Source organism: Ctenopharyngodon idella, chromosome 19 (genome assembly GCF_019924925.1).
Source record: "Ctenopharyngodon idella isolate HZGC_01 chromosome 19, HZGC01, whole genome shotgun sequence".
Taxonomy (NCBI): domain Eukaryota; kingdom Metazoa; phylum Chordata; class Actinopteri; order Cypriniformes; family Xenocyprididae; genus Ctenopharyngodon; species Ctenopharyngodon idella.
In genome coordinates, this window is record NC_067238.1 from 28581745 (window position 1) to 28604387 (window position 22643).

Sequence of the window (22643 nt, forward strand, 5' to 3'; positions counted from 1 at the left end):
ATCTTAACTGCGAATCTTTATTAAATCCTGACTAGTTTTTTAACACCAGAAGAGGGTAAATCTGGCCCTTAATGTGCAAATAGTTTTCAGTCTGCTGCACACTAGAGTCAACATATCGAAATGTAAAGCAGTCCGTGAGTTTCAGACATGTTTTCAAATCACCATAATGCCACGTCTAATGATCTAGAACAAATTCAAGAGTGCTTTAGACATAACCTAGCAAATATTTGCAGTCATGCAGTTTAAAAAAATAACATGCCTGCTGAATCAGAAACCATTTTTATTCTTTCCACTGCCGCCAAACCACATGCACAGGATTGTAGGATATCACTGCCTTCAAAAACCGACCAGATGGAGGCCACTGTCCCAACATGCAATACAATGAGAGAAAATGCAAATGTGCTTCAGGTTTTGATTATGGGATCATCTTTTTAACCTGTAGACAGTGTTTGAGAGAAAGTCTGTGTTGATTTGGTGCATTAAGACAGTGTTGTGATAATTGTGGATTTTAGAGCTCTATTATAAATGTTCAAGTGAGTAACATTGTGATTTTATTATTATTCATATTATTCATGTATTCCGTCACCACTTAGCTCAGCATTAAATCAAGGACCCGTTAACAAAGTGCCATTAAACATTTTTATGTTGTTTTTTTGGGGTAAAATGAATTCATTCAGAAAAAAAAAAAAAAAAACCTGATAGCTGTTTTAATTCTGACATGGCTAAAAAAAAAAACTAATTCATAATACACTTACATGACATGACCAGAGTTCAAAGGTTATTTGTCAAAATTTAGCAAAATATTTTTTGCAAGAGTCAGTCAAGGTTCAGTCTGTTTCGTGACAGTGCGGTTGGATATGAGTAGATCCTCTGATGAGTGTAACAGACACATGAACACATGCATTTGTCCTGCCAGACAGCTGACGCTACAAAACGTGATCTTCACTTCTAAAATTCACTTCTCGAAAACAAGATCTCTATGATACTAACTGTACGTTTGATTATATGCAGTGTTGGGGGTAACACGTTACAAGTAATGCGAGTTATGTAATCAGATTACTTTTTTTAAAGTAACTAGTAAAGTAACGCATTACTTTTAAATTTACAACAAAATAAGTTACTTTTTCAAATATGTAACACAAGTTGTTGTCTTGGGAAACAACAAATCTGAAATTGGACAGGTCTGCCATGGTGTTCCTCAGGGATCTGTCCTGGGTCCCATATTGTTTAGTGTTTATATGCTTCCTTTGGGGCAAATCATTAGGAAATATTGTTTGGAGGATCACTTTTATGCTGAAGATACCCAAATTAACATAAGCTCCGAATTTGATTCTACTGTCACCTCTACAATTCTCTCAGAGTGTGTGCTGGAAATAAAACGTGGATGCACCATCATTTTTTAAAACTGAATTGTTCTAAGACAGAGGTTTTCTCATTGGCACACCAGTGGCTATTCACAAAGGTAGCAATTTTAATTTGATTATAAATGATAGTGTCGTATTTCCATCTAGTCAAGCTCGTAACCTTGGTGTGATTTTTGACACTCGTCTGACACTAGACTCACATATTAAGAGTATTACAAAATCTGCATTTCATCATCTCTGAAACATTGCAAGAATTAGGCCTTGCCTCACTCTACCTGACGCTGAAAGGCTTATTCATGCATTTGTTACTTCCCGGATTGACTATTGTAATTTACTATTTGTTGGTTCACCTGCTAAATCAATCAAACAGCTGCAGTATATCCAGAATTCAGCAGCACGTGTTCTTACATATGGGTCATTGACGAATGAGGTTTTTAAAAGTGTAAAAAAGAACATAATGGAGATATAAGTAATTTTGAAGTTTTATTAAGTGTTAATAATGAGATTATGTGGTTTTTATAATCAATTAACACTGCTTTTGTCATTTTTTACAAGATGGACAAAATTTATCAGCAAAAAAATCATTCGGTTTAACCAAAATTTTTACCGAAAACACATTTGGTTATACCGAATGACAATATTTTCAAACAATGCTGATATCTAGCTAGCTAGCTAGCATGTTAGCTTGCTAGCAAATGGACAATCAAACATTTCATACTTAGTACAAGTTTTTAAAATATTACATCCTTTTCCATGTTTTATAGAGGTTGTATCGAATGACCTGATGTTTCGGGACATGCGTATAAGCAAGTGAAAACATGAATTTTTCAAATAGTTAAAAGAGAGTTAGATACTTTGCTGCATGACCATGTGGTCATTTGCAGGTGTCTGAATGATGTCCCATCCTGTCACATGATATTGACCACATGACTTGATCCAAAATGGTCCCTTTCTATTGGTTACTCCGAATGACATCAATGAAATTCATTTTTCTGGACATTCTTTCTCATAACAAAGCAACGACTTCTACACATAATTTCAATACCATTTTGCACTATGTTAATATATGATGTTATAAAATCATGCCAGAATAAAAAATATATACATTTATTACATTTTAAGATATTTTAATCACAAATGAAATGGCTGTATTGGCCTTAGGACAGTTAAACCAAATGACCTTTTGACACTTCAAAAACTTTAATATACCTTTATATGTAGCAAAATATAATTAAAACCTTTTGGATTCAATAAAAGAGATCTAGTTGTACTACCTTAAATACTTTAGATGTCATACCTTTGTTTTTTATTATTATTAAGGCCTTTGGACAAAAAAATGACCCGTCACATCATTGACCCATATACAAACAAACAAACACCCCAACCCAGATGAGCAAAAGTAACTCAAAACTAATTGCTTTTCATAAAAAGTAAATAACACAATTAGTTACTTTTTTTAGGGAGTAACTAATACTGTAATACATTACTTTTAAAAGTAACTTTCCACAACACTGATTATATGTCAAATTTGAATGTTTAAATCACATAAGTACAACAACTGGCCTTTTCCCGTCAAATGTGCTGGCATATCAGAGGTCGCATGTGTCTCTGAACGAGGCTCTTGGGAATGACGTGCTGATTCCTGCATTAGTACGCTGAGCAAGAGGTCACTTGGATTTTCTCCAAGGCCACAGCCAAGATATTTGGCATTTGTGTGTTTCCTTCTCCACCCATCAGCTATCGTTCTTCTTTCCCACTGTCCTGCGTGTGATTTCTTACACAGTGACCTCTGCTGAAAGAAAGAGGAGGCTGAATGGGGAGAAAATAAAGGGCAGGTTTTGTGGGATTTTCTGTGAAGAGCCAATAGAGTTTCCTTTTGTTTGTATACTGGCGATCATGCTTTTTCTACTTAATGGGTTTTCATCAAAGCCGATTCAGGCGATGGTTTGCGTTCCCAGAAGACGTGATGAAAGAGCAGGGGTTTAGGCCCACTTACTATTCAGCTCATCAGAGATCAGAAGAGCTCGGACAGACATTAATCAGTTTAAACGCTCAATCTCAGCTGTAGCACCATTTCAACTCATAAAAAAATCTCATCTTTTATCATTATCATACATGATGATGCGGTCAATCATAAAAAGAACTAATTATCGTACATTTTTCTATACTTAATCGTGGTTAATCACACCTAACATTTTGTTGTACATAATTTCACATTGAATCTCCAAATTAATGTGTGTCCAGTTTATTTGAAATAGTAACATTAGAAATGTGTCATTTTTGATCAATTTAATGCATCCTTTAGGTGAATAAAAGGATCAATTACTTTTTAAAACATAAACATTTCACAGTGAACACAAACTTTTACACAGTAATATACATACAGCACACTGATCAACCCTTAAAATCCCAAATTCAATCATTACACTCACTTTATGTTAATGTTTATATCAATTTGCAAGAAATCTTCCTACTTGACTGAAGTCTGTCTGTATGTCAACCTTTTTTAAGTTAACCTTTTTAGATTCCAGATTTAGAGAACATAACTAATCATTCACCAACTTTTAATTACATTTTATTGTCCACAGCATGTCTTTGTTGCACTTTTATTTAAAAAAAAATCATATAAAACACTGCCTTTCAGGCCTGAGGAACTTTCTATGAGTTTGTTCTGTAAATCCTGCACTCATAGTTAATGGAGTATGCCTTTAGAAAATCACTGTACTTGATAATGGCACAGGAGGATGTTTTGGAGAAAAAAAAAAAGCTATTAGTTTCTTCTCAAACTTCGTCTTATCCGTTGTTTCCATTTTGCTTGCATATTAATAGAAGTAGACGTGGGTGATAATTGATACTTCACGAAATGCTCTACTAAGCCGTATGAATGCAGAGACCTGACAGCCTGCATTCAGATGAAGTCTGAGGAACTCTCTGTGGTGTCAAGAGATTCATCATGGAGATAAATAGGAATTTAACACACAGATTGTTAAAATATATTCATATTTGTCTGTCTTAGAAACATTTACAGCAGTGTGTGTGTGTGTGTGTGTGTGTGTGTGTGTGTGTGTGCGTTTTTGTGACACATCAGGACACAAATTTGTATAACGACATGGGTATGACATAGGTATTACAAGGAGAGGGTGACTTATGAGGACATTACCCCATGTCCCCATTTTTCAAAAGGCTTATAAATCATACAGAATAAGTTTTTTCACATTTTCTGTGATGGGTAGGTTTAGGGGTAGGGGTAGTGTAGGGTGATAGTGTGTGTGATTCATTAAAAACTGGTTGTTTTTAATGAATCTGTCAGTCTTACTTTACAGAGCAGAAGATCTTCCCATCATGCCTCCAGGCTGTAATGCCCTCAGGCTGAGTGTTAAAAGTCTCCCATTTAAACACTCAAGGCAGAGATACAGTACCAGAGGTAACCAGTGAAAACTAACTCTCCAATGTTTACATATCCTATTCACAGAACAGATTGAGAATTAGCCTGGTTAAGGCCACCATTAATGACTAAAGACTAAAGACACAAATTACCAGCTTTGCCTCGAGCCAGACTCCAGTTTAATCCTTCTTGACACAAACGTCATTATTAAAAAATTGGCATTCAGAAGTACAGTGCAAAAAAAAATTTCTTCCTCAGTATTTTTGCCGTTCAGTATAAGCATTCTTAAATCAAGTTACATTTACTTACAATACTTTACGTATTGATTTTGTTTTTGTGCTCTACTAGAATAGGTTTTCATGTTTGAATGTTCAAAAAAACATAATTTTTTCAGATTGTTGCAGCTCCTCTCTTCCCAGTCTGTCAGTAACGCTCTGTTTAGTTCCTGTCTCTATGAAGCCCCTCCTTCTGAAAAGCACAGTGTGCTCTGATTGGTCGGCTGGATCAGTGTGTTGTGATTGGTCAACCGCTTCAAGCATGTTTTGGAAATGTCACGCCCCTAAAAATCGAGGTGTTTCATGAAGTTCAGAATAACTTCCTTTGAAGTGACTTTGTGCTTTGTAACTTTGCAGACATTTTTCATGTTCAAACAGCAATATTCACACTAAAGAAAGTTGCAAATGTAAAAAAGCATGATAGGTCCTCTTTAAGATATAATGTCTTGTTTTCTGAAAAAAAATGATCAAAATTAAGTGACTTAAAAACAAAAAAATGTCAATGGTGTAAGTAAAATACAAACATGTTTTCCCTTTTTAAGTTTTTTTTTTTACTCCATTGGCAGATATTTTTTTCTTTTGATAATTTTTTTTTTTTTCAGAAAACATTGCAGTTTTGCTTCTAAGTATGTTTAGATATTTGTACTGGAAAACGAGACAAAAATACTGAGGAAGAAAATCATTTTTTGCCGTGTTCATATACCCAAATACATATTTATTTAAACTCTTGTTAAACTTTGCAGGTTTAATTTTGTCAAAACTTAGTATTGAGATTGTGCTTTTTTCATAACAATACAGACAATTTACTAAACTCTTATATAGCAGGTCATTATCATATTATCGTAATAGCAAATATCTATTATCATGAGAAAGAAACAGATAGTCATTTCAGTGCAAAACTGCAAGATACTTGAATCCTCTTGAAGCAGCAGGACCACTGGGTGTCTCCTCTGTTTATCACATTGCACAAATGGCTTAAGCACAATTTGTGAAAATCATTTACTGAGAATGGTAATTGTATATCTGTGTTCATACAGCTGTACTGAGTGATTCTCTTTCATATATCCCATTGAGCTCACAGATTGCAGTTATTATGTCATGATACAATCAGTAGTGTTTGTGATGAATTTGAATCTGCTGTCATTGTCTTCAGCACAAAGAGATGAAAGAGATTCAAACGCCTGGAGAAACACAGAATCAAACGCTCACCGTTGTCATGTTATGTGTGCGATTATGTACCACTTCCTCCGACAAGACTAAATATTAATCTCACAATGGTGACGTGACATCTGCAGTATTTGTGCTGAATGCAAATTATATGTTGGTGCTTGTTCAAGCTGAAGTGTCAAAATGAATGGCTGTGATGTGTGATTCACTATAAGAGAGGTCAGTAGAAATGGAATACTCTGGGTTCAGTAAAAGTTTGACAGCCAAATGTTTATAATTATCACAAAAAATAACTTCTACTTGTCCCTCCTTTTCTTAAAGTCCCCCTGTGGTGAAAATCAAGTTTTTAATGTTGTTTATATGTCTATGTTGTGTTTTTAATACGCTTTAAGACAAATCACGTGCAAATTCATAAGTCAACACCATTTCTGAGTATTTTCTATTTAAAACTGCAGTGAAAAAAAAAGACAGTCTCAAGCCCGCTGGTGTTTTTGACGGCACAAACTACCTTGTAACCAATCATGTCAACGTGTCGGGTAGATTTGGCAATATAGCAGGTTTTACATAGTATTGTGTATGTAACAATGTTATGATGAACTATATGCCGTTCTCCGCTGACGTTAACGTTCAAAACGTTTCTAAGGATACTGATTGTGAGAAGGCAGCTGTCATGGTTTGTGTAACATTAGCAACACATTATTAGCTGTTTGATAATGTAGTCAAGCAAAAGGTTAATCATATTAATTACCGTTATGTGTCTGGCGTTGTAAAAAGTGATACCATTGTGCAGTTTTTACCTCAATAAGTTCACGAGTGGATCTCTTGAGTTCGTGCGTGTGAGTGAAGGCAGGGCTAATTAGCATATTCATAGATTCGTGCATAATAAATGAGGCAAGGGTGTAGAGTTACATTCAAGCTATTTTAAGGCATGAAGAATGTTTTTTTTTTCCACAGGAAAAAATGTTTAAATGTGTCATTTTGGTGATTAAAGATGAGTTTTAAGGGATAAAATGATTGACTTTAAAAATAATTGGCTACAGTAATGCACTTACAATGGAAGTGAATGAGGCTGATTCATAAATGCTAAACTACTGTTTCAATGCACAACGTAAACAATGTGTTAATGTGATTTTAGTGTAAAAATAATCAATTATGGAATCAAAATAAAAAAATATATACATTATTTAATTGCTTTTACAGCTAAAATAAAACAAGTTTTGAGAAAAATATAAAATTATATAATTATAAAATTATAGGCTTGACATTTCTGCTTTTAAATAAAAAAAAATGGCCTTATTCTTTTACATCGTAAGCACCTCAGCATAAACTGGAGTTTTGTTGTAATCAACATTATAATATTCCATCTGTTTATAATTTTTCAGTTTCCAAAAGACAATGATACGCATACAATTTGCAACTGAAAAGAAAGCACACGTAGAAGCGCCAGTGTCAAAAGCTCCTCAAAAGTGAACTAATAAAAAAAAGAGAGACCACAGCAAACATTTTCATAAGTATATATCTGATTGAAATTGCTGAACAAAACAACAACATCAGTAGAATGTCATCATCTCTGGATCAATAGCAAATGAAACTCTGATAGAAACAAAAATGATTTTCAGAATGAAATGTGAGACATTTTCACATTGTACGTTTATAATCGACCCAGTACAAAACCTTTATACTCAAATCAATTTGACTAATTTCATGTTTTGACCCAAGATGAAAAATACAATCAGAATATCAGATATTCATAGATGTTTTTTGCTCCTAATTATCAATCAGATAATAAATAATGTATCAGACCAATTTGATCAGAATATTCATCAGTTTGAAACCCCCATAGATTAAAATAACATTTTAAGACATTATCTTGTATGGTTAAATTCAATTATATACATTAAATTCTCCACAAATGGTGCCACTGACCACACAAAGGCCAAATTTTTTGATGTTTCTGTCATATTTAGGGCCAGTCAGGCATAAAACTATCACGTTTATTTAAAGTGCCCCTATTATGCTCTTTTAAAGGTTTCTCATTTTGTTTTAGAGGTCTCCTACAACAGGTTTACAGGCATCCAAGGTCAAAAAACACTTTAATTTTATCATAAAATACATTGCACATCACCTCTATTCTTACAGTGTCTGAAAACGGTTCGTTCAAAGATTTAGTCTAATTAAACCCCCTCCTTTCTGAGAGCCTGCTCTACTCTGATTGGTCAGACGGCCCAGTCTGTGACAAGTCTTCATCCTTTTGAAGTGCAACAAAGTGGATTAGCAGTGCTGAAAACAGCATCTTCTCGACGTGTCGACAACACAAACCAAACTCCTCCAGGCCTCAGCTACAACTACAGTGTTTGAGGGCGGGTCAAAGTAGATGTCATTGGCGGGCAGCCAATAAAAACCATTGGCTGGCATTATGCAAATGTGTTATATTGTTATGTAGGTTTTTAACAGTTAGTGAGACTGGAATTGCTGATGACTCATTTCTGCAGTTCAGAATTGATTCTTTCTTTTAGGAGACTATAACTCTATTTGTCATGCACTTTGATCTTTAAAACATTGCAGATCTTTTACATTCACAAACAGATATATTCGAAAGGTAATATTCGAAAAAGCATAATGGGGCACTTTTAAAAATGGAAATGGGTTACAATCTCTTCAGAAATGCTTGTTTTGTTGAATGTGATATTTGTTGTCATTTATATGGTTATTTTAAATCGCATTAGGCAGATTTCTCACCATATTATAAGGAGAGAACATTAAAACCAAGTGTGTTTATCCAAATCAAGGGTGTTTTTATGGTCATGTCTGAAAGGGCAGAGGGAGGAGAGCGCATGTTTGGAGCAAACAAAGGACATTTGTCAGTCCTGCACCTGTAGAGGCTGACGTTTAGTAGATGTGACACCGGCTATGCTAGAAATATCTTCAACTGCTGTCTGTGCTTCTACACCCCTGAGGCAGATCAAAGCACATCTTAGTCACAAAAGTCAATTACACTGAATGTGATTAGCCATGATGTTGAAATGCCAAATGAAGATGCCTGCTCTTGCGAGAAGCGTGATGTCTGGCCTAGGAAAACTGACATCTTCACCCTTTATTCAAATATTATTAAAAATTTGTTAAAGTAGTTGTTGCGTAGTTGTGCTTGGAGTCAGTTGTTTTATTTGTGATAACGTTGTGAAACATGCCATATTAGGCTGACATAATTTTTGGCCAGGCACATGCAAAAACGAGAGAACCAACAAAATATTAATAACTGATTAGGTTGTAGTCAATGTAAGCTTGTTTCTGCCACTGAATAAAAAAATAAAAAGGTAATTGTGACTTTTTATCTCGCAATTCTGACTTTTTTCTCGCAATTGCGAGTTTATATCTTACAATTCTGAGAAAAGAAGAGATATTGTGAGCTAAAAAACTCGCAATTGCGAGAAAAATGTCTGATTTGCAAGAAAAAAAGTCAGAATTGTGAGTTTATAACTTGCGATTCTGACTTTATTTCTCACAATTGTTTATATCTCACAATTCAGACATTATAACTCGCAATTGCAAGTTTATATCCCCCATAAGTCAGAATTCTGAGATAAAAAGTCGCAATTACCTTTTAATTTTTTTATTCAGTGGCAGAAACAAGCTTCCATGAGAGTTTGCCTTTTTTGTGCTAAATACTTTTGTCAGATAAATACCGTTATCTGTTTTTTTCTTCCCTCATATTTAAATTTTTTTTTTTTTTAAATCTAATATTTTCCTCATATTTTGATGTTTTAATCAAACGTAGGGTCATTATAAATACATATCCCCTCCAGAAATCACTTTTGGCCACCAGGGTATATATTTCTTAGATTCAGTGATATGAGGAAGAGTGGTATGATGCCATTATTCGTCTTCTAAATGGCAAAGAATATTTGGGATGTGTACTTGAGATTATGTACTTGTATGTAAAAATATAAGCAAATTATTTACTATTAGCTATAAGCCATCATATTTAATTTTATGCACAATATAGAGGCATGTGGAGTTTGTACACATGGACACGATTGCAAAGAGTGAAAGTTTGACAAAATATTTTTTTTTCTTCTGAAAGCACAATAGTTTTTCAGTGGTATCTCCAACACAAGCAACAGACACTTCAAAAACATGAGCAAGAAATGTAGCTTTTTGACTTTTTGACAAACTTAGAACTGTAGCTCAAACGAGCTTAATGACTGACTGCATATGCACCATGATAAATCAATTTCACATTGGACTAAAACAATTACATGGTGAATACCAAGTCTGAGGTACTGACACAACTCACAATGAAATGACCCAACTGTCACAATTTTACCTCAAACCCATTGAAACACAACACACTATGTACAGCTAAACATCTTTTTTAAATAAAAGTACAGTGCTGTAGTCCATAGTAACAAAAAATAAACATTTCGTACAGAAGAAAAGACAAGCTTGTGTCCAGAGTGTCATTGTATTAGATATATAAGTTCACATTGCTTCAGTAGGAAAGCATTCCTATACTGTAAATACTTAAAAGGTACACTATGTAACTTTTGACCCTCTAGCGGTTCCGCATTTTGAGGAAGAACATTGTTTTGGTTGTGCTTCGGCTCTGCGTGACTGTGCAGATGAATATGATTATCCTAATGTTCATTAAACATTCACTACTAGGCTTAAGAGATATAACCAGTTTAGATGGAAAGAATCTCAAGCTGACTAGCTTATGACTTACTGTAGCTTCACCCATTAATAGACATGATACTTCCTTGAAAATAAATTCTAGCATACACAGCGCTACAACCATAATGAAAAGAACCTTCACAATAGATAATGCTTTACAATGAACTTTGTTAGAGAGCAACATATGAGAATTTATCTGTTCAATAAAATACATTACTCACTTGTTAAGTAATTAAAACGCCACCTCCGCATCACTTTTACAACATTTCAAATCCTGCAGTTCTCTACATTTCTGAAAAGCCAAGCCAATGTTGATTCTTGTTTTATTACAAGCCCTGTCGCGTTCTCTTTTTGCCAGCAGACTCTCCTCTGTTCGGTATGGAAGCTTGTTTCCACCATGAAATAAACAATAAAAAAGGTAATTGCGACTTTTTATCTCACAATTCTGACTTTTTTTCTCAGAATTGTGAGATATAAACACAATTATGAGTTATAAATTCATAATTGCGTGATACGAAGTCAGAATTGCGTGATAAAAAGTCAGAATCACGAATTGTGTGATATAAACTCACAATTATGAGGAAAAAAATCAGAATTGCGAGTTTATATCTCGGAATTCTGACTTTATAATATATATTATTGTATAATGTATATTAATATTATATTATAATATATATTATTGAAATATATCGCAATTTCGAGAAAAAAAGTCAGAATTGCGACACTCAATATCTCGCAATTCTGACTTTATAACTCACAATTGCGAGTTTATATCTCGCAATTCTGAGAAAAAAATTACCTTTTTTATTTTTTTATTTAGTGGCAGAAACAAGCTTCAATAGTTTGACTTTTGTTTAAAACAGGTGATTCTCCAGAGGTTGGAGATTTAGCTGCTCCATGTCGACCTTTCACACTCGTTATGACAACTAACCTATGCCACTCCCACATTATACACGCATCAAAGTAGCCGGTGCAACTTTTCATATGTGTGCAATTTCCCACAAAAACCATCCCGCCTGGTCTAAAATATAACACTTATAACAGGCTAGTGAACCAGGGTAAGACAAAAACATGTTTTGTAAGAAGGATTGATAAAGTATTGACTCATTATTTAAATTTTGTTCATTTTGAACATAAAAAGTTACATAGTGTACCTTTAAATTGATTTTTGCATGTGATCTTTAAATGATAATGTATTTGATTCTCATTTGGCAGTAATTGATATATTTATAAAGAGCATTTTCATTGTTGTTGCACATGTGCATTTAGTATCTGTGAGAGTTGTTACTGTATTCTTGTGACAAGCAATGCAAACGCTGTGACAGCTGCCTGTCATCACATGCTCCCCGGACGCCATCTGATTTGAGCCAAGAGGGTCTTGTTTTCCTCACAGTTGTTCAGTCTACACACTCTTAAATATGTGGCCATTTCAGAAAACACCAGAGTATGTTTCTTCAGTCATAACAACAAGATGGGCTGCTTTGATTTTATTAACGTTTTCACACCTATATTTATGTATCACTACCAGTTCAAACTTTGGGGGTTTTGATTTTGTTTTAAGGTTTATGAAAAAAATCTCTTTATGCTCACCAAGGCTGCTTTTACTAGATCAAAAATACAATAAAAACTGTAAAATTGTGAAATATTATTACAATAAAAAAAAAAAAAAACTGTTTTCTATTTTAATATATATTTTAAAATGTAATTTATCCCTGTAATGGCAAAGCTGAATTTTCAGCATCATTACTCCAGTCTTCAGTCACATGATCCTTCAGATTTCACTTTTAATAAACGTGAAATTCACATTGATAAATAGAAAGTCTAATAGAACAGCATTTATTTGAAATAGAAATCTTTCTCTGTCATTTTTGATCAATTTGATCTATATATATATAAATATATATATTTTTTTTATTTTTATTTTTTAATTTATAGCTCAATTTATTTTAATCAGTAGATTTAATGTGCTGATTTCTTATTTTCTTAGTTTCTTATTTCCAGCCTAATTCAGTCAGTCCCACAAGTAATTTGTGGTCAAATAAAGGCAAGTGAAGAAAGGTGGATTATTGATCACTAGTTGAAAACGTGAAGTGCATTTGGTGCATTCATGAGAGTGGATTTTGGTTGCAGAGAGGAAATGCACTTACTGGCGAAGCAGCACTCCAAAACACTGAAAAGATGCCTCAAAATCAGACTGATAAATACAATCTGCACTCTGAAGCATGGGAGCTTATTAAATATATTTTTGTCTCTTTTTTTTGTTTTGTTTTTGTTTACAGAATACATTTTTATGCATGTCTATGCACAGGTTTATTAATTCACTCAAGCAGTCCTAAAATTGTTCATCTTTTTCCTCCACTCCCCCTTTCGCAACAAAGACGAGGCAGAAAAGCACAGCTGCAAAAACAATAAAGCAGTCAGGAGTCTCGCAAGACAGATAAAAAGCTATTTTCAAATGCGAAATGACCATCAGACAGGTCCTCGTAACCTCCTTTGACCATCAGGAACAGGATTGAGGCACAGAAGAACTCTCCTTTGTTCAGAGACGGATGAGTGTAGCCTGTTCTCCGGAGGATCATTTCCCAGTAGCTTTAGAGAAACACTCAGTGTCCCACAAATCAACACATCCTTTGGTTTTTTGCGAAGATACTTTTTTGTTTGTGGCCATGGGCCTGAAAAGGATGTGAGGGGAGCCTGAAACTAGCAGCTTTAACATGAAATATTTTAAGAAATGCGGCCCATGTCTGTATTTTCTTGCTTCTTTTGCGTTTCAACTCGCAGAAGCAGAGCTGTAGAGAATATAAACAAAGCCTTGAGTAATATTTCAACAGATTCGATGGTGCCAACACACAGGCTTTGAATGTTCTGTTGTCAACTCTTAAGTGCTGTCTGAGATGGGGGAGTTTGCGAACATTCAGTCAATGTTGCTTTGCCGTAAAGGAGTCTCCAGTTTGACTGAATCACTTCTTTGCCGGTTTTGTCTTTTTTACGTTCATGCGTATGTCTCACCCATCTTGAGGGCCACTAGCTCTGAGTCTTCTGTTTGTTTACCATTCAAGTGTTCACTGTTGCAGTCATGATGGTACATGAAAGCGGGCACCTCAGTGATGGAGGTGGCGGTGTAGGAGGTGGATCTCATGGAGCAGTGCTCGCGCCGTCGCTGACCCCACTGGGCTTTGTATTGCATCCACTGCCTTTTCAGAGCTCCCTGGACCTGCAGTGAAACATATAAAAATGGGTTTGATACTGTTTTCACTGTCACTTTTGATTTAAAGTGTTAGTTCACCCCAAAAAGAAAATAATGTCATTTATTACTCACCCTCATGCCGTTCCACACCCGTAAGACCTTCGTTAATCTTCGGAACGCAAATTAAGATATTTTTGATGAAATCCGATGGCTCAGTGAGGCCTGCATAGCCGGCAATGACATTTCCTCTCTCAAGATCCATTAATGTACTAAAAACATATTTAAATTAGTTCATGTGAGTACAGTGGTTCAATATTAATATTATAAAGTGACGAGATTTTTTTGGTGCGCTAAAAAAAAAAAAATAACAATTTATATAGTGATGGCCGATTTCAAAACACTGCTTCAGGAAGCTTCGGAGCGTTATGAAGCAGCGTATCGAATCAGCGGTTCGGAGCGCAAAAGTCACATGATTTCAGCAGTTTGGTGGTTTGACAAGCGATCCGAATCAAGATTCGACACGCTGATTCATAACGCTCCGAAGCTTCATGAAGCAGTGTTTTGAAATCGGCCATCACTATATAAGTCATTATTTTGTTTTTTTTGGTGCACCAAAAATATTCTTGTCTTTTTATAATGTTAATATTGAACCACTGTACTCACATGAACTTATTTAAATATGTTTTTAGTACATTAATGGCTCTTGAGAGAGGAAATGTCATTGCTGGCTATGTAGGCCTCACTGAGCCATCGGATTTCAACAACAATATCTTAATTTGTGTTCTGAAGACGAACGAAGGTCTTACGGGTGTGGAACGCCATGAGGGTGAGTAATAAATGACATTATTTTCATTTTTGTGTGAACTAACCCTTTAATGCATTCTTGCTGAATATGAAAGTGTATGAAAAGACATATGAAAGTTTGAAAGTTTTATAACCTTTAAATTTAGTGAAGTGGAAAAAGAAAGATATTGTTAGCATGAATTAACATGTTTTAACTGGTTGCTAACATGTTTTAGCATTTATTAGCATGAATTAGCATGTTACTAGCATGATTTATCATGTTTTAGCACATTGCTAGCATGTTATAACATGTTGCTAGCATGAATTTGCATCTGTGCATCCCAACTCGCATACTTATGCACTATTCTATATCGTTTTGTAGTATAAATAGTATTCACACTGAAAATTTCAAAAAGAAAAAGTGCAATTGATGCACTTAATGTACCGAAATAACGAAGTGTGGAATGTTGGACACTTCATACACTCAACATTTTTAATCTTCATTTTTAGGGAAACCATAAGTCAGATCAGTTAGAAAAGATATAGCACATTAAGTCAGAACAGTCTGAAGGTCTGACCAAGGTCCCTTTCAGGGAAAGTCTGTTCACTCAGCGGCCAAAGCAACAAAATCCGACATGAACTGTCCCATAAATGTTGTTTCTTATGCTCAAAGAGCGTTAAAAAAGCTTATTTTTCAGGCTAGACGAGCCAAAGCGCATGTGCAGTCCTAAGTGCGAGTCTCAGGTTTCTATGGGAACTAGAGCTTCTAACGGCAGCTGCAGTGACGCAATGACTTTATCAATCAGCAATTGGCTCTTTTACTTAGAAGGCGGATCATTTTCCGCCATATGAAAAAAAAAATGTAGTACAGTATAACGGTAGTACGTACATGTATGTTTTTGGCTATTCTACAGAATCAGCCAGTGATTTCTTTCAGCGTGGAATGTAATTGGACAACGCTATAGTCATTTGTTCTTGTGCTGAGACGTCTCATCAGTCGTCTTAGAGATTTGTAGTTTCCATCTTTGAAGATGAACTAGAGTCAAACAGTCTCTTTAAACAACTATATTCAATTATTAAACACCTATAAAATTGCTGTTGAATTTAATGTTTATCAATTTCAGGTAGCAGGTTTCAGTTTAACATCTGTTTTTATCTGGTAACATCTGGTGTCCCAGAGCCTTGTCAGGACGTTGAAAAAATTGTGATTTGACAAACTGCATTTTGTCATTTTTGTCACTCGAGTTATTCTCTATATCATAAGTGGTTGACCAATCACAACACACTGATCCAGCCGACCAATCAGAGCACATTGCGCTTTTCGGAAGGAGGGGCTTCATAGAGACAGAAACTAAACAGAGCGTTACTGACAGACTGGGAAGAGAGGAGCTGCAACAATGTAAAATATGTGAAAAATAATGTGGGTTTTTTTTCTACATTCAAGCATGAAAACCTATTCTAGTAGACAACAAAAACAAACATAATAGGCACATAATATAGAGATAATAGGTCCTCTTTAATCAGAATTGTTAATTTGACATAAATATGCTTTGTCCATAATTTTAGAATAAATCGGCATGTGGGAATTAGATTGGTCTATTATTATCAAAACTGATTTTGATGTGCCAATTACTGCTCTGTGTATTTTTAACACATAACAAAGAGGGATATTGGATCAGACACAAATCTAGAGGAGACAGGGGCACAGGGGAAGGACATTAGACTAGAACGAATCATTACGCTGAGGTAAACAAACACCACCACAAAGAAAATATTATTCTGTGTCAGTGCTCCTTTTATTGTCCTGAAACAGGATCTGTGCTTAGGACACATCCAAATAGTTTGTAGACGAGCTGATGCCGATGTGAGCTGGCTGCTCATGCATAAGCTAATAATTGACCCATTTTCCAGGCCCAGAAATAATTCGGCATGTTTAAAACATGACTTACACATAGGCGGATGAAAGGCGCTAATTCATTCCATTCAAGTTCGTGCCAGGAACCTCATGCTGAGTATTCTAATGAAACTGTGTCTTCATTGTTTTGGTTTTGTCATGCATAAGTGCTCTAAGTCTGTTTTCCTCAAGTCTTGTAAATGCGCTTTGACGTGCCTGTTGGTATTTACTGCCACTTAATACTCTTTTCATGCACCCCCTCACTTCAAGAGACACACTGAACGCATCTGGCTTTCAAATAGATGTTCGGTGAATGTGAAAACGCACAACATGAGAAACACCTCCATCCTTTGCGACTACGACCGACCCTTGAGAAATTTATATCAGTGTCAGTACAATGCAACAGAAAAAGTCTCAATCAAAGAATACATTGGCCTACATTTAAAGTAACCATGAAATCCAAATTAACAATTCTTATTTTTTATGGAATATTGCAGTATTTATTAAACTGTAAATGATTTATCCAGGCACATCTTTTTTTTATATATTCATGTGTCCTCAATCTTAAATCAAATTATCTTCCCCTCCCTCTTGCAGTGACATCTCTTCTCCGATGATGTGTTTACTGATGCGAGGGCGGGGCAATCTGTCACTCACATGAGACTGACCAATAGCAAACCACAACCGTCCAATCCATTCCCCATGGACAAAATCAAGTCCCGCCCTACATCTTTTCTTGTTTGAGAAGCCGTTTCACTCAAATATACATTACAATAGGGAAGAAAAGACTATCACAACTTCCATTTCATGCCGACTTTTTCATGCCAAGATTTATGTATTTGAATTGCATATAAAATCCATCTATTAAACAAACTAAACGTAATGTGATGCATATTTGTCAGTCATACATAAATGAAACTGTTAAAATATGGCTAGGTGTGGAACAAGCGATATTCAATTAGTTAAAATGCACTAGAATAAAAGAAACTGAATTTATTGATGATAAATTTATAAATCTGGTAATTGTGTATTTAAACACATTGTTTATTAGTACTATTACAGAAATCTTGCCTTTTTCTTACCCATATCATTTATGTATGAATGTAAATATGCATCACATTATGTTTATTAGTTTGTTTGTATTAAAACTAATCCAAATGGATATGCAATTCAAATACATAAATCTTAAATTTAGGCCTATATATATATACTGTATGTGTGTGTGTATATGCTGAATGATGTTTTTTCTACCTAATCTCTTTAAATTAAGTTCAGTTAACTTAATCTCTTTTAAAACTCATGTTTGTTATTGACTGAAAAGCAGTAAGAGTCAACAGTCATATCATGTGTGCATCATGACAGATCATGGAGGAAAGTGACATCAACCATGTCTGAATCAATGTGTCAGTTGCACAACATGGCCAGGTATTCACCCAGAAACTCACTGAACGCCTGACTGACTTCCTGAACACCAGCCACTTGGACAAAACGTCAAGCTATCCTGAAGGTCACATCCTTCACACAGGGGGTGATTTCACTTACATGTAGCCCCTTTTATAAGCAGGACAGGCATTACTTTAACATTGTTTAATGTGATGTTAATGTCAGTTCAAACTTGAATGCTGTATTCCAAGTTTCCATAGTTTTAAAGTGCCCTTATAATAGTACCCTATTTTAAAGGATCCTAATTTAGTTTTAGAGGTCTCCAACAATAGGTTCACATGCATCCAAGGTCAAAAAACACTTTAATTGTCTTATAATATACATTGCAGCATCACCTCATTTCTCACAGTGTCTGGAAATGGTCAGTCTCTCTAAACCCCTCCTTTCAAAGAGCCTACTCTGCTCTGATTGGTCAGACAACCCAGTTTGTTGTGACTAGTCGACCACTCGCCTATTACCATATCTGAATTTCAGCTCTGGAGGCTTCCTCAGCACTTGATACACAGTGATGTGAATGGTGTCGTTTTTTTCTGTATCAATTCCAGCATGAAAACAGCGTCTTCTCTTCATGTCGACAACACGAACCAATCTGTTTGAGGGCGGGTCAAACTAGACGTTGTTCGCGGGCAGCCAATGAAGACCATAGACTGGCATTATGCAAATTTGTTACATCGTTATGTAGGTATGTAACAGGAAGTGAGAATGGAATTGCTGACTACTCGTTTCAGCAGTTCAGAATCTATTCTTTCTTTTAGGAGACAACCTTTTGCAGACCTTTTACATTCACAAACAGATATATCACACACTGTATGAAAGGTTATATTTGAAAAAGAATAATAGGGGGACTTTAATAGTTTTTATGGGAAACAGGTTGAAAAACTCGTTTTTCACTGATAATCTGACGTACCTCTTAAATGTCATTCTCCATTTGACATATTCAAACTGGCGAATCGTGTTTGGTTACAATACATGTGTAAACCAATGGCTTTTAAAAACTTGTTGCACTATTTTTTGGTTTAAATGTGGATAGACTACTTTTATGGGGGTTTTATGATGTTGCATGAAAAATATTAAAATAACATTCCTCAAAAATTAAAACCTAACTACATGAAGGTGAGTAAACAATGCCAGAATTAGCATTATTAATCTGCTCAATCTGCTTACCTCTCCATTGAAAAAACAGAATATGGTTGCCACCAGCAATCCCTTGCAAAACAGAAAAAATAGAAGCATTAACAATCATTTTTAGCTGTCTTCCATAAGTAAAAAAGAGTTAGCATTCAGTCTGAGTTACCTGGTAATGCATTAATATGTGCATGATGTAATCATATATCTCTCCTGCCAAGCGGTTCTCTGGCCGCCAAGGGAAGATGACGAACTGAATGCCCAATAAGGGCACAAGAATGAGGGTGGCCCTCACTGCCTTCATATACATGTTAGACTCAGCTCGGTGCGTATCTCTCAGTTTGGTCACCAAGACTCGTACTATGTTCAGCAGAAAGAATAAATTGACCTACAACATGAAAAAAAATATAAAAAGACAAATTAACTCCAAATAGTCTTTAACTAACATGCTCTATTTAGATTTTAATTTCACACAGAGTTACCACAATTAAGCTTGATTAACTGTGAATGAACACAGTGAAGTCATTGACTCGATAATCCAATTTTAACAGAAAAGTGAATCTAATGAGATGTTAAATGCAATATTTGTCATTTGCTGCACTAAGAACATATTGCATTAAAACTTTTCCTCAAAATTAAGCAAGTTTTTTTTTGTGGTTAAAATGGATTATGCAGAGCCAAATTCATGATAAATGCAATGTGAACATATGCAAAGCTCAATATAATAAATGTAAAAGATGCTGACTCACTAATAAAGCTGCCATAATGGGGCCGTGAACCACGTAGAGCAGATGGGTCTCCACACTCATCCAGCAGCTAGTGGAAAAATATAATAAATCCCATATCAGACCCACTGTCCAGTGAACCTGGCCCGTCTTCTGTATTTACTGCTGAAAAGCAGTGAACATTACTCACTTGTCATCAAAGTATTTCTTTCTCGCCACAGCATGGATGGATGCAGGCACCAAGGGGAATCCTGTTGAAAGGAGAATTGAGACATTAGTCAAACACAAAATATTATCCCTCTAATGCAAAATGAATGATAATGCTGTAACTGTTATTAGACGGTGAGCCATGACCATGTGAAATGCATAACTTGATTTACTGAAGTATTTGAAATCATAGCGCAGTACAAGCTCAGCATTTATAGGCTAAATAAACCATTGTCTTTGAGTTGGACACTGGAGGGGATGATTATCAGTAAATAATGACTTACATTTTCAGCCTGTTTCAAACCCAAAGTTATCAAATAACTTCAGATAACTTGGAAAATAATGCATAGGTCATTTAAACTACTTTTATGATACACTGTAAAACCTGATAAGTTACGGTAACTCAAACCATTTGAGGAAACTGATTGCCTTAAACCAATAAGTATGAGTACTGTAAACTCGTATACATTAAGTTAAATTCACTTATATTTTAGTGTTGGTTTAGTCAATCATTAGAGTAAACTCAACTTAATGTTTTTAAGTTTATTCCACTCATTCAGTTTGAATTCAGGTAACAAATCTAACTAAAGGCGGGTATACACTGTGCGATTTTGGCCACGATTTGGTCATCAAGACAAATTTTGAGAATCCTAAAAGACTCCTATCATCCTAGGCTAAAATTTGTAGTCTTTGATCGCTAGTTTGACATGTTCACTGACAGCGGATTAATGACCGTTGCGATCAAATTTTACCTCCGACGAAATTCTTGCAGTGTCAGAAGGTTTGGCACATAGTCCCGCAGTCAAATTGTCTGCGTTTTTCAAGACAAGCCATAATCAAAATTAACGCTAGAAATGTCTTTGTTAGCCACCATTTCAGTCCTGCGTATAATGCAGCTCAGTCACCGAACGTGTATGGGTTGATAATGTAAATTTTCATGCGCACGTCCATTTTTAATGCATCTTGACTGTCGTAATTAACAGCTGAGATCCCACAGTGTGACGTGAGGATCATGTTCGTACAGTCTGACAAGCAACAATCGTAAAGGACTATTATAAATCACACAGTGTGCACCCGGCTTAAGTCTTGACAACTATATAGCTAATTAAATGGTTTAAATTCATCAAACTCAAAGTAATAAAGTAACATAAGAATAAGCAAAAACTTACATTTGTAAAAAGCAATGGTGACTGAACAGGCACTTTATAAAACGGATAGTTCCAGTCCTTGATTCTGATTGGTTGAGCCGCGTTCGAAGCCGTTGTAAATTACTCTACAAACATATACCTTTGACCTCATTACATCAGTATTACTGTGATAATGCGTCTAAATATTAAAATAAATATTTTTATGGACTAACCATTTAATAAAAGCAATAAGCCCTGTGAAGCCGTGGTTTAGTGAATTTTTCCCCCTCTTTCACTTCAATTATATGGAAAGGTGTGGCTTGGACATTCTTCAAACATTTTCCATTTGTTTTTCATGGCCAAAAGTAATTCATATGGGGTAAAACAACAAGAGGATGAGTAAATATTGACATATTTTTGGGAGACATATTCCTATTATGTTGAGAATTTTAACATAGCGGCTTTGGATATCCTGAGGACAGCTTGAAAATCCACAAGGCATATTATCAGATTTTCTACAGATGGTCAAGGGCTGTCTTTTCTCCATTTAGGAAGGGATGATCTTACACAAGGTTATCACACATTCTTTAATAATGCTCCACAATTCAAGGCTTTTTTTGCCATATATCAGGCTACTTCCTAACCCATGTCACTGCTAACACAGAGAACAGGCGAAACAAGATAGTTAGGCCCTGATCTTCAATAAACCATCATAATAAAACTGTCAGTGAAAACAGTAAAGTACATCAGAATGTGAAATAAACCACAACCCCAAACATCCACAAATGTCCAGCACATTGTGTCCTAACTGTGGATTGGCCAATTTGTCTGTCTTTACACAAGTGTTTGCGGCAGCGACAGTCTTTTCTGTTTATGGAGCAGGAGGACATGACCACGAGCAAATGTTTCCAATAAATTATGGAGCAAAGACTGACAACAGCAGGTCACGATACACTCCATGCTTAGCAAATAGGGAGGGCGTTCATATTTACAATGTAGAGTTTGCTGACAGATGGGAAAGCTGCGTTCAGATGGACAGTGGGAGCAGAGCTGGCAGAGACTCACCCCAGCCCAGAAGATAATACCAGTGCAGATGCTGCTCCTCGGCAAATACGGCCACCACAATCAGTGTGTGCAGGTAAATCCCCTCACAGAGCATCCAGAAATAGTTACAGCCCAGCATGTACATGTGGAAGAAGTGCAGTACCTTGCAGCCAATCTGCAGAGGGGGGAAAGTGAGAGAACGAAGTAGACGGGTGCGTTAAGTTTAATAATGAAATCTGACAGGAC

The 22643-nt window shown here is 35.5% G+C and overlaps 1 protein-coding gene across 5 annotated transcripts in view; it reads right to left on the bottom strand.

The window, feature by feature from the left end:
• calcr (calcitonin receptor) overlaps nucleotides 1–22643 on the bottom strand; it is a 99404-nt gene that overhangs the window by 18268 nt on the left and 58493 nt on the right. For 2 of the 5 annotated variants that reach the window (XM_051872209.1, XM_051872207.1), the window contains 6 exons: nucleotides 22419–22572; nucleotides 20210–20270; nucleotides 20044–20110; nucleotides 19464–19682; nucleotides 19334–19375; nucleotides 10236–14076 (listed from right to left, as the gene is read on the bottom strand). In XM_051872209.1, the coding sequence (XP_051728169.1) occupies nucleotides 13855–14076; nucleotides 19334–19375; nucleotides 19464–19682; nucleotides 20044–20110; nucleotides 20210–20270; nucleotides 22419–22572 (765 nt within the window). In that variant the 3' untranslated portion in view covers nucleotides 10236–13854. Of the gene's footprint in view, nucleotides 1–10235; nucleotides 14077–19333; nucleotides 19376–19463; nucleotides 19683–20043; nucleotides 20111–20209; nucleotides 20271–22418; nucleotides 22573–22643 lie in introns of those variants that run through there. The other 3 variants (XM_051872210.1, XM_051872211.1, XM_051872212.1) reach the window with 2 other exon arrangements.